Source organism: Marmota monax, unplaced genomic scaffold, assembly GCF_021218885.2.
Source record: "Marmota monax isolate L192 unplaced genomic scaffold, Marmota_monax_Labrador192_F-V1.1 WCK01_AAM20220418_F8-fsc01492, whole genome shotgun sequence".
In the NCBI taxonomy this organism is placed as follows: Eukaryota; Metazoa; Chordata; class Mammalia; order Rodentia; family Sciuridae; genus Marmota; species Marmota monax.
Window position 1 is genome coordinate 21274 of NW_026695017.1, and position 12870 is coordinate 34143.

Consider the following 12870-nt stretch of genomic DNA (forward strand, 5'->3'; position numbering starts at 1 on the left):
AGTTTTCATTGTAGAGGTCTTTCACCTCTTCCGTTCAGTTGATTCCCAAGTTTTTTATTTTATTTTTTGAAGTTATTGTAAATGGGGTAGTTCTCTTAGTTTCTCTTTCAGAGGATTTGTCACTGATGTATAGAAATGCCTTTGATTTATGGGTGTTGATTTTATATCCTGCTACTTCATTGAATTCATTTATTGGTTCTGGATGTTTTCTGGTGGAATTTTTTGGATCCTCTAGGTATGGAATCATGTCATCAGCAAATAGTGATAGTTTGAATTCTTCTCCTATGCGTATCTCTTTAATTTCTTTCATCTGTCTCATTGCCTATGGCTAGAGTTTCAAGAACTAAATAGAAGTGGTAAAAGATTATATATCCCACATTTTCATTATCCATTTATCTATTGAGGGACACCTAGGTTTGTTCCATAGTCTAGCTATTGTGAATTGAGCTGCTGTAAAAATTGATGTGTGTGCGTCACTATAGTATGCTGATTTTAAGTCTTTTGGGTATAAAACAATGAGTAGGATAGCTGGGTCAAATGGTAGTTCTATTCCCAGTTTTCTGAGGAATCTCCATACTGCTTTCCATAGTAGTTGCACCAATTTGCAGTCCCACCAGCAAAATTATGGCATCTGCCAGTAAATGGTTGGAGGTGGAGAATATTCTAAGTGAAATAAGCCAATCCAACAAAACCAAAGGCCGAATGTTTTCTCTAATAGGCAAATGCTAATTCACAATATGGTGCGGGGCACTAGGGAAGAAGAGCGTTTCCTTAGATTAGGTAGAGGGAAGTGATGGGAGGGGAGGGAAGAGGATGTGGGGATAGGAAAAATAGTAGAATGAAACAGACATTATTGCTGTATGTATATATGTGACTACATGACCAATATTGATTCTGCAACATGTACACTCAGAAAAGTGAGAAATTATATCCCATCTATGTATGATATATCAAAGTATATAAATGCATTCTACTGTCATTTATAACTAATTAAAACAAAGAAATTAGGAAAAAAAGAAGTGGTGATGGAGGGCATCCCTGTCTTGTTCCAGTTTTTCGACGGAATGTTTTCAATTTTTCTCCATTTAGAAAGATGTTAGCCTTGGGCTTAGCATAGATAGCTTTTATAATGTTGAGATATGGTTCCTATTATCCCTAGTTTTTCTAGTTTTGAACATGAAGGGGTGCTGTATTTGTAGAATGCTTTTTCTGCATCTATTGAGATGATCATATGGTACTTATCTTTAAGTCTATTGATGTGACCAATTACATTTACTGATTTCTATATGTTGAACAAACCTGGGGTGAACCCCACTGGATTGTGGTACACTATCATTTTAATATGTTTTTGTATTAGATTTGCCAGAATTTTTATTGAGAATTTTTGCATCTATGTTCATTAGAGATAATGGTCTGAAGTTTTCTTTCTTTGATGTGTCTTTGCCTGGTTTTGGAATCAGAGTAATATTGGCCTCATAGAATGAGTTTGGAATTTTTTTCCTTTTTTTCTCTTTAATGGAATAATTTTAGGAGTATTGGTATTAGTTCTTCTTTGAAGGTCTTATAGAGCTTAGCTATGTATCCATCTGGCCCTGGGTTTCTCTTGGTTGGTAGGCTTATGATGGCATCTTCTATTTCATTGCTTGAAATTGATCTGTTTAACTTGTATATATCATCCTGATTCAGTTTGGGCAAATCACATGACTCTAGAAATTTGTCGATGCCGTCAATATTTTCTATTTTATTGAAGTACAAATTTTCAAAAGAATTACTAATTATCTTCTGTATTTCTGTAGTGTCCATCATGATATTTCCTTTTTCATCATGGATGTTAGTTATTTGAGTTTTCTCTCTCCTTCTCTTCGTTAGCACAGCTAAGGGTTTATCAATTTTATTTATTTTTTTCAAAGAACTAACTTTTTGTTTTGTCAAATATTTTAATTGTTTCTTTTGTTTCAGTTTCATTGATTTCAGCTCTGATTTTAATTATTTCCTGCTTCTACTTTTTTGGTTTGTTCTTCTTTTTCTAGGGTTTTGAGATGTAATGTTAAATCATTTGTTTGTTGACTTTTTTTTCTTTTAAGGAATGAACTCCATGCAATAACTTTCCTCTTAGTACTGCCTTCATAGTGTCCTAGATATTTCAGTATGTTGTATCAGTATTCTCATTTACCTCTAAGAACTTTTTAATCTCTTCTTTAATGCCTTCTGCAATCCATTGTTCATTCAATAGCATATTTAGTCTCCAGGTGTTAGAGTAGCTCCTAGTTTTTATTTTATCATTGATTTCTAATTTTATTCCATTGTGATCTCATAGAATATAGAGTAGTATCTCTGTTTTTTGGATTTGCTAAGAGTTACTTTGTGGCATAATATATGGTCTATTTTAGAGAAGGATCCATGTGTTGCTGAGAAGAAAGTGTATTTCACTCATTGATGGATGAAATATCTATATATGTCTGGTAAGTCTAATTGATTGTATTATTGAGTTCTGTAGTTTCTTTGTTTAACTTTTGTTTGGAAGGTCTGTCCAATGGTGAAAGAGGTGTGTTAAACTCACCCAGTATTATTGTGTTGTGGTCTATTTGACTCTTGAAATTGAGAAGAGTTTGTTTGATGAACATAGATGTTCCATTGTTTGCAGCATATAGATTTATAATTGTTATGTCTTGTTAATGTATGGTTCCCTTAAGCAGTATATAATATCCTTCTTTATTCCTTTTGATTAACTTTGGCTTGAAGTTTACTTTATTTGATATGAGGATGGAAACCCCTGTTTCTTACTGCAGTCCATGTGAGGGATATCTTTTTCCCAATCTTTCACCTTCCATCTGTGGATGTCTTTTCCTAAGAGAGGAGTCTTTTGAAGGCAGCATATTGTTGGGTCTATTTTAAATCAAATCTGCCTGCCTGTCTTTTGATTGATGAGCTTAGGCCATTAACATTCAGGTTTATTATTGAGACGTGATTTATATTTCTAGTCACTTTTGTTTATTTTTACTATATAACTTGACTTGGTTTTTCCTTTGATTGGTTTTTCTTTTAGTGTAAAACCTACCATTGCTTATTTTCATTGTTGATTTTGTTTCCTTCTCATGAAATATCTTGCTGAGGATGTTCTGTAGTGCAGGCTTTCTAGTTGTAAATTTTTTAAAATTTTGTTTATCATAGAAGGTTTTTGTTTCGTCATCACATCTAAAGCTTAATTTTGCTGATATAATATTCTTGGTTTCTTTCAGAGCTTGGCATATGTTTTTCTAGGATCTTCTAGTTTTCAGGATCTGGGTTGGAAAATCTGCAGATAGCCTAATTGGTTTCCCCCTATATGTAATCTGATTCCTTTCTCTTATAGCTTTTAAAATTCTCCCATTCTGTATGCTAGGTGTTTTCATTATAATGTGCCTTGGTGTGGATCTGTTATGATTTTGTACATTTGGTGTCCTATAAGTCTCTTGTATTTGATTTTCCAATTCATCCTTCATATTTGGAAAATTTTCTGGTTTTATTGAATAGATTGTTCATTTCTTTGGTTTGTAACTCTATGCCTTCCTCTATCCCAATAATTCTTAAATTTGGTCTTTTTATGTTATCTCATAATTCTTGAATGTTCTGCTTATGGTTTCATTTTGTGGTCAACATTATTTCAAGATTATATGTTTTCTCTTTATTGTCTGAGGTTTTGTCTTCCAAATGATCTAACCTGTTGGTGATGCTTTCCATTGTGTTTTTAATTTGGTTTATTCTTTCCTTCATTTCAAGGACTTCTGTTGTTTTTTTTTTTTTGCCCCCTCAGAACCTCCATCTCCTTTTTGAAGGAATCTTTTGTTTCCTATATTGGCTTATGTAACTCTTTATTGTAATTATATTTTGCTGCCTGTATTTGCTCTCTTATATCATCCTTTAATGCACAGAACATTTTAATTATGTATATCCTGAACTCCTTCTCTGTCATTTCTTCTGCTGTGCTGGCCATGGATTCTAGTAATATAGTATCTTGGTTTGTTTAGGGCACTTCATTCCCTTGTTTTCTCATGTTGTTTGTATGTCTTCCCTTGTAGCACTGCAGATCCAAGGTGTTACAGTTTTTACCCTATAGGCATATAGTGTCCCTGCAGGGTTCCAATACCTCTCTTTTAAGGGGGAGAACAATATTAACAGATCCCAATACAAACAATATACAACCTTGAACCAAATAACCACTATTAAGACATTTGTGGGGTTGTCACAATATGCAGAAATGTTGAGTTTAATTATTATCTACAATATAAACAGTAGGTTTGCAAAAGGGTCTACAGTTTCGGATGGTGAACAAAGAGAACAGGGGTGTGGTATAGGATGAGATGTTAAGGAGGTAGGAGGTAAGGATATAAAGACTTATTAGATCTTAGGAAGCTTGAAAAAGGAATCTAGTTGGCTAGTAGCAGGAGAAAAGAGAGAAAGTAATTTTGATGAGACTAGTAAGTGAGAAGACAATGGAATAAAAAAACAAATAACCATAAAAATTAAGAAAAATAAAAATGTAGAAATAGGAGATAAAATAATATGCAACACAACTGTCATATACTACACAGACATTCCAGTCCTCAATAGCCTAATCCATGAAAAATACTTGGTTTCACAAATGTTGGGGATGTGGGGGTGGGAGAAGAGAGAGAGAGAGAGAGAGAGAGAGAGAGAGAGAGAGAGAGAGAGAGAGGGGAAAAAAGAGAAAAGAAAAAATCTCAAAGGAAAATACAAGGATTGTTTTTGTTGGAGTTCAGTATCTTTCCTGCTTCCCTACTCATCCAGTAGTTGGGATTGTCTGTTGTTTGCTGGTATCTCCACCCTTAGGCTAATGAAGATTATTAGGGTAGGAGGGTTGGTCTTGGGGATGGAGCTCCTGGAAGTGGCATATAGTAGTTGCATGTCCCCAGTGGGAGACAGCATCTTAAGTATCTCCTTTGGGGCCTACACATGTGATGTAGGTGCCTGGTCTTATCTCCTTATATCACCTATAGACCATAGCCCTCACAATTCCTGGTATCTAATGTAGTCTCTAAACTGTATCTCACTCACCCCCTCCCTTTCTACTTCCCAATCAGGAACCTCTCTCTCCAGAGATCTTATGGACTGTGCTATGGGGGCTGCGTACCTGTCCCAGAGAGCTGTTTTGTATTGGGCAGTTCAGGGCCAGGCTTGCGAGCTTGCCACATAGCCGCAAGCACTGTGCCCTGTTAGTGGCTGCAGGGGAGGAAGGAGTTGGGGACTATAGGTACTTTGACATTGCTTCTAGGACCCAGCCGGTTTGCCAAGCTGGGAGTTGCCCCAACTAAAGATGGTGACAAAGGTGTCCCAAGGGCTGGACAGTGGCATTGGGTGTCGTGTTCAGAGATGCAGCTCGGTGGTGTACAGTGTTGTGGCTGGTGGCTGTCTTCAGACCCTGTTTGGTGTCCCCAGGTGCAGGCTATTGCAAGTAAGGGACTATGGCAGTGGTTACAGTGTCCCAAGATGGAGGCGACAGGGGAGCCTCATGGGATTGCACAGAGGAATGGTGACCAGAGGTCCTGCGCATAGGCAGCCACAACCAGGATCCTGTGTGGGTTTGCAGCAAGGGACCTGTGCATTAATGTTCTGGCACAGCTGTTGGGGGTCCTCTAATAACTCACAGAAAAACAGTATTCCCCACTGCTTGAATCCAGGTCACAGAGCAACACAGAATGCAGCCTTCCTCTAGCCCACAATCTTGGGTCTCCATAGAGAACATTTTTAAGGGTCCTGGTTTTTGATCTTGTCCACAAGGCCTCAGGTGGAGTGTTGACTTGCCAATAGTACAGGAGGAACTGTGCTGCCATTTGCAGTGTTTCCCTTGCAGGTGGAACGGCCAGCAGGCAGAGGGGCTTTCTGGGGTGTATTCGGTTTCTGCAGTTGAACGGGATGGCTCTGGACCTGGAGGGAAGAGCCAAGGTGACTCCAGGAGTGGAGGCAGGGTGTGCAGGACACTGCAGCAGCTATGCACACTTGTGTCACAATGGGGGCATATGTCAAGAACAGCACAGAGGAGTGGCTTGCGACTGTACATCCTCTGCCTATGAGGGCCCATTCTGCTCACATGGTAAGTGGCCAAGAAGGAGGCTTCAAGTACAACATGAAGAATGTTCTGGCATATGATGCTACAAAGAAAGGACAAAGCAACTCTATGATGATTTGAAATAGAATTTCTGTCCCAAATCCTCTGTGTAATTCAGGAAGAGATAGGAATCTGTTTTGAGAAGCCATTACTGGCTACTTCTGTTAGCTCTGGTAGCAGTCATTTCTGGATTGCCGTAGTGAAATGCCCCATGAAGAGGAAAAACCTCTGAATTATATGTTTAGACTAGAGATTTAATTTTATGTAAATCTAAGATGAAATATTTTGAAGGCAACAGTGAAATATTTATCATTACAAAATCAAGTTATAAAAATAATGGAGAATGAGTATGTGTAATATTTTATTAGATAAATAATAGTATATATACATTTTTAACCTTAAAATTGTAAAAGTAAAATGAAACAGTAAAAATGCCATTATTATTTTCTCTCTTGGGATAGTGAGGGATTAGGTTTTTTTAAAAAATGTGCATAAAGCAAGTATTATTGCACTTAAGTATTACTAACAAAACAAAAATTTTGTCCAGAGATTTCTGCCTATTTTGGAGCTGGTTCCTCCATAATCTACAGTTTTCAAGAGCATCACAATTACACCTTCAATGGGAACTCCAGCTCCTTAGCAGCTTTATTTCATGAGGAGCTAACACTAACCAGGGAAATAGTCACCTTGAGCTTCCGAACCACGGGGACTCCCAGCCTGCTGCTGTTTGTAGGCTCTGTCTATGAGGAGTACCTTTCAGTTATCCTTGCCTCCAATGGTGAGTATGAGAACCAACCCACTTGAATCAAATGTATGAAATATGATATGTCAAGAGCTTTGTAATGTTTTGAACAACCAATAATAAATAAATAAATAAATAAATAAGAAACTGAGTAAGAAAAATGTGACCATAAAGCCACAGGACCTTTCGGTGATCCAGTCACAAACCAGGCTTTACTACAGTTGCTTTATTTTTCATTATAACCCCAAATATTTACAGCAAAAGTTAACATTTCAACGATTCAATTAAGATGCCTTTCTCCCATAAACGTTTGATTATTTTATGGGTTTGGTGTGAAACTGTGCTTCCTGTGATTCCCTGGGGGGGGCCTATGCTTCTATGTATGAAATATATAATTGAATTTTGTAGTTCTCTTTGAAATATCTTGTTTAATACATGGAAAATATTTCTAGTTCCCTCTAAGAAAAAAAAATAAAGAAATATTTAAACCATAGAAAAGACAATATCCATAAGCATCCAATAAATATGATGGTTCTTTATCTATTAGTAGTTGAGAAATCACTAGTGTCATGCGTATATGAAAAAGTTGAGTGACCCACCCAACTGAAGCCTGCTAAGGCTTTTTCAGGAGTACACAGTTGGAGAACAAACAATCTTAAACTGGTTTCTATGGATATGCAAAAACCATATGAGAATTATAAGTATTAAGAGAATTATTGAGCTCCATCTGTGAAGAAGTACAGTATGTGGAATGAGAGATTTGGATACTGCAAAAAACAATATATTTCTATTTTTCTCTATTTCTTTGTTATGGCACAAACTTTAGGGGGAAAAATCCTGATCGTGTAAGGAAAAAAATTAATTATGCAAATGTCAACAATACATTAAATTGCAGTGAATTCAGATTAAAAGAAGTTAAAGAACCTGAACATTAATGCAGTATTGCTTGAGGTTTTACCATTTAATAATATGACTATCACATTAATAATTGACTTAGAGCCTGGTTCAGAGTTTTCATATGCTCAACTTACACTTTTTCATTTAGTTAAGGAAAATTGAGGATGTTGGAAAGGAGACTGTTCATTATAATCCATTTGATATTAACTTTTAAAATAGTAACTAAATTTAGAATGTGGCCCTAAAATAGCTCATAAACGATCAATTTTCCAGGAGAAGTATATATTGTTCCACCCAAAAATATGCTCCATAGATTCAAATTATATTTAGAAAATTTAATGTGATTTAGAACCTGCGTGGGCAATTTTTGTAAAGTTTTGTTTTAGTTAAAACTGTCTTTTTTTTTTGTCTTCAGGAAGTTTGCAGATCAGGTATAAGCTAGACAGACACAGAGAGCCAGATGTTTTTAACTTTGATTTTAAAAACCTGGCTGATGGGCAACTTCACAATGTGAAGATTAACAGAGAAGCTGCAGTGGTCTTTGTAGAGGTAAGATAATAAATCTAACAATGGCATCAATAATTAAAATAGTGGCTCTCAGAATGTATGAGTTAAAGCAAAAATTTGATAATACATCTTAATAACAGAAATACCCATTTAGCACTATTATTCTCTAAGTCTTGTTAGGACAGACATGTAATCAAAGTGTTTTGTTTAGCAATGAGATTATCAAAGCTGTTGTTAGTAAGTACTAACAGTTTTAAAAGCAAAGCTGTCCTCAGATGTTTTACTTGACTTGATAGAGAAATATCTAATATATGATAGTGAAAGTTGACAAACCCATTCCCACTTTATACAAAAGAATAAATGCTACAGCAATTTAAACACAAGGAAAAGGTCAAGATCTTGCTTAAAATAAGAATCTATTTTTGAAAAAGCACCAGAGTAAATTAAACTTTGAGATTTAAAATAGCTTATTGCATTTCCTACGGATTATACCATTTATGGATACTTATACCATGAATAAAAATAAAGGGAAAAGGGTGAGACAGTGAGGACAAGTGGAATTTAATGTATTACTGAAATTGTTCAAGAAAGGGTTTCTCCATTCTAGATAATCTATTGTTTGAAGTTGGTTTCTTTCATCTTTCTGATAGCACTAATGTATCACTTATCTTTGTCATTTTTCTTGGCCTGCCCTTGATTCCCATCCTCTTATCATCCAAATTGCTCACATTTCCATGTCTACTTCTTGTGGACTGTTTAATAGGTTAACCAGAATGCAAGGAGAAGAGCCACTCTGTCATCAGGGATGGAATTCAATGCTGTCATATCTCTTGTGTTGGGGATGATTTTAGGTAAGTGAAAGAGTGTCTCCCCACAAGAAATGGCTCATAACCACGGAATTGCAAATGCAGGAAGCTTTTGTCAAGCTGAAAGAGGCTTCTTGTCATGTTGGTAATTTTCAGTGAGTGCTAATCAAGGTAGAAACCATATTCTTATCTGAGTGCACCTGTAATCCTAAGTGCTGCCTGCCAGGAGCTGCAGCCTTCCTTGAAAAGCTCTCCCACTAACCTCCCCTCACTTGGCAATTGGCATAACCCTTAAAAACTTGGTAATTTTCTAACTCAAAAAAGCCAAAATCAAAGCAGATATTAAGTTCACAAGTTACATTTAGAAACTTAATACACACTTTCAGCGAAGAATTCACAAGCCAAATAAGAAATTATTTAATGATAAAACTAGACAAGATTAAGAGAAGAAGACAATTGTGAGTTGCAATGAGATGTGTCACTTACTCTCAGCCACTCTTGTAAAATCACAGCCTAAATATCTCACAGACATTTTTCTGCCCCTAGTTATTTTCCATAAAATCATCAAAATAAAAGTGTACTTTACTAATTAGGCATCAAATTCTTTGTGTCTTTATTTTTCCTTTTTCAACATGAATTAAATAGAAATAAAAGTCAAATTTTAAATTATTTTAAAGAAAGCATTATGAATCCCAGTGCTCTCCAGGGTGTTCCCATACATGTTAAAAACAAATGTGTGAAGTTTAGATGGTGCAGCCTAACTGACAGCTCTATGCTGGTCACATGGCATTAAAGATAAGATTAAGAGTTCCGGGTGTGGCTCAGTGGTAGAGCAGTTGCCTAGCATGATGGGCAATGCCCTGGGTTTCATCCCCTTCACCACACACACACACACACACACACACACACACACACACACACACAGAGGGCACATTGGGTTTCTTGAGGAGGGTATTTGAATTCTTTGCTGAAAGTGTATAGTAAGTTTCTAAATGGAATTGATAGGGAAATTTCAGCTTAAAGGGGTGATTCTGCATTGTCATCAAAATTTCAATAAAGAATCTAGCTAGTCCTGGAGGAGAAACAGCTTGTACTATTGGTCCTTTCACATGATTTGTTACTCTAGCCCTGGTTCTCATACATGGAAATCTGATTGAACCAGTTAAAACAGAAACAAAAATAATGATGGTTGCTTCACATTCTGTGTTAGGAGATGCTCATTACTGTTGCAGTCTGGTATAGAAGTGCTGCTAGTTATTTTCCTAGTCTCTAGCAAACTGGCTGTATTTCCTAGGCATTTCTGGATATCTGTGTTTTCATGATATTAGTAGTTTTTTATTCTATAGTATAGGAAACCAGAAGGAATTGGAAAAACAGATGAAAGAAACTGCTCCAACTGTCAGCCATGGAATAACAGAATACAGTTAGAGAAGGCTGTGAGATTCCAAAAAGTTCAAAGGCAGTGTTGAGTTTTAGGAACCAGTGGTTGCTACCCAGTTCTCAGCCATCAGCTGAACTATAATTATTTTTAACATTCTGATGAATGCTGAGATAATAATCAAGGAGTACAAAGCCTCAGATTTTTGTAAGGTCTTTTCTAAGAGCTGAATACTATACATTTCAATGTCACTGGGAGGCTGGATCTTGAATGTTCTCAATACAGTAAAATGTTTGAGGTGATGGATAGGTTGGTTGGCTTAATTTGGTTATTTCACATTGTAACAAAAAAAAATCACAGCATCATCATTTTGTATCTTAAAAACACATATAGCTATAATTTATCAATGTGCATATTTTTAAAAACATACAAGTAGAAAAGACTTTGCTTTCTCTTTAAAAATTTGCTATTGAGCTCTACCCTCTGTCCTGGCTGGTGGTGACTAAGTTTGAGAGAAATGAGAAATTGTTCCCACACGTGGTACACCGATCCCAAGCTGTACTTTGGTAGAGTAGATGCAGTCTATGAGTGCAGAGGTGGTTCCTCTCTGCCCTCAGTGAACCAATTCCTCTTTATTCCCAGATCAGATGTCTTTACTTTTTTCAAGCCACCAAGACAGAGTCAGTCGATAAGCAAAACAAACATAAACACACAAACAATTAACTTCCTGCCCTTAGTGTCTTCAGTGCCTGGAAGGAAAAATGAGTTATGTTCAGAAATGTCCATAGGAAGTTGTCTTCCATAAATGAAATTGGCAAAGGAGTAGTTTTAAATAGAATTTAGTCTTAGATTTAATGTGGGTAAAGAAAGATGCAGTAGGGCTGGGACTGGTAGCACACAGTTGCCTGGCATGTGTGAGGCGCTGGGTTTGTTTCTTAGCACCATACATAAATACATAAATAAAATAAAATCAACAACTAAAAAAATATTTAAAAAAGAAAGATGCAATAAATTATGGAAATTGATTAAAGTGAAGCATATTTTATGAATGGTGTTCATATTAGTTAAAAAGTAGAATAATAAATTGTATTGCATAAATTTTTATTTTCCTACTAATTAATATGTAGAGGACAGTGGCATTAAACCAAAAATGTTTATTTAAGAGTGATGTAGTCAAAACAATGTCATTTCAGATTGTAAAAATTAAAGTTGAAATTTGACAATGAAGCTTATAGACTGAAGCAATTGGTCTAATAAAATAATAAGTATTTCATTTCATCTCTACCTAGAGGCATGCATCTTGAATTAAAGGCTAGTACAAATTTTCATGTTTTAGATAACTGTATTTCAAGATGGCTTCTGTTCCAAGTTGCTGCTTTTCAGTTAACAAGCTAAGGATGAACACAATTTTGTTCTCATATTTGGAGACAGCAATTTGGGTTTCATTTCATTAGCTTAAAATGAAATAGAACAATAGGTAGACTCAACAGAGATCCATTCATTTTACAAGAAGTTGTCCTAAATTATGACAAGTTATTCATTACTTATTGTTAAAATTTTTAAATTGACAAAAATTATATATGTGAATCAGGTAAAAAAATGGTGTTTTAAAATTCGTATACATTGTGGAACGGCTAAATTGTACTTATCAACATATGCATCAACTCATATACTTATCACTTTTTGTATGGAAAACACTTAAAATAGACTCTGAGATGTTATTTTATATCCTTTACCAACATCTCCCCAACTCCTGTTCCCACCAACCCCAGTAACCACCATACCATTCTGTTCTCTGTTCTGAGTTCAACTTTTACATTTCACATATAGATAATGAGGTCACCAAGTACTTTTAATTCTGTGCCTGGTGTATTTCACTTAATTCAATGGCCTTCCTGATTCATCCATGTAGTTGCAAAGAACAGAATTTCCTGGAAGTCCATGTGTTATTTTTTTTCCTTCCTCTTGAGTTGAGTTCCTAATGTGTCTGAGGTGTCAGCCCCGCTATCAGATGCACAGGTTGTAAGTATTTTCTCCAATTCTGTAGATTGACTCTTTACTGTGCTGCTTCCTTTACTGTGTAGAAGCTTTTTGGTTGCTGTAACTATATATTTTTACTTTTGATACCTATCCTTTTTAGGTCATATCCAGAATCAGTGCCCAGAATGTCATCAAGAAGCATTTTCCATATTTCTTCATATATTAGTTTTATAGTTCTAGACTGAATGTTGAACTATGCAATCCATTTTGAGTTGATTTTTTAAATGATGTGACATAAGAGTCTAGTGTCATTCTTCTGCCTATGGATATCTAGTTTTCCTAACACCATTTGTTGTACAGACTTTTTCCCATTGTGTATTCTGGGAATCTTTGTCAAAAATAAGTTAGCTAAAAGTACGTAGTTCTGGGTTCTCTGTTCTGTTCGATTGGTCTG

The 12870-nt window shown here is 35.8% G+C and overlaps 1 protein-coding gene across 1 annotated transcript in view; it reads left to right on the plus strand.

The window, feature by feature from the left end:
- LOC124081418 (contactin-associated protein-like 3) overlaps positions 1-12870 on the plus strand; it is a gene marked incomplete at its 5' end in the record, with an annotated part of 48426 nt that overhangs the window by 20038 nt on the left and 15518 nt on the right. Inside the window, 4 exons of the mRNA XM_046427612.2 lie at positions 5852-6091; positions 6654-6884; positions 8161-8294; positions 9016-9103. Of these exons, the coding sequence (XP_046283568.1) occupies positions 5852-6091; positions 6654-6884; positions 8161-8294; positions 9016-9103 (693 nt within the window). The remainder of the gene's footprint in view (positions 1-5851; positions 6092-6653; positions 6885-8160; positions 8295-9015; positions 9104-12870) is intronic.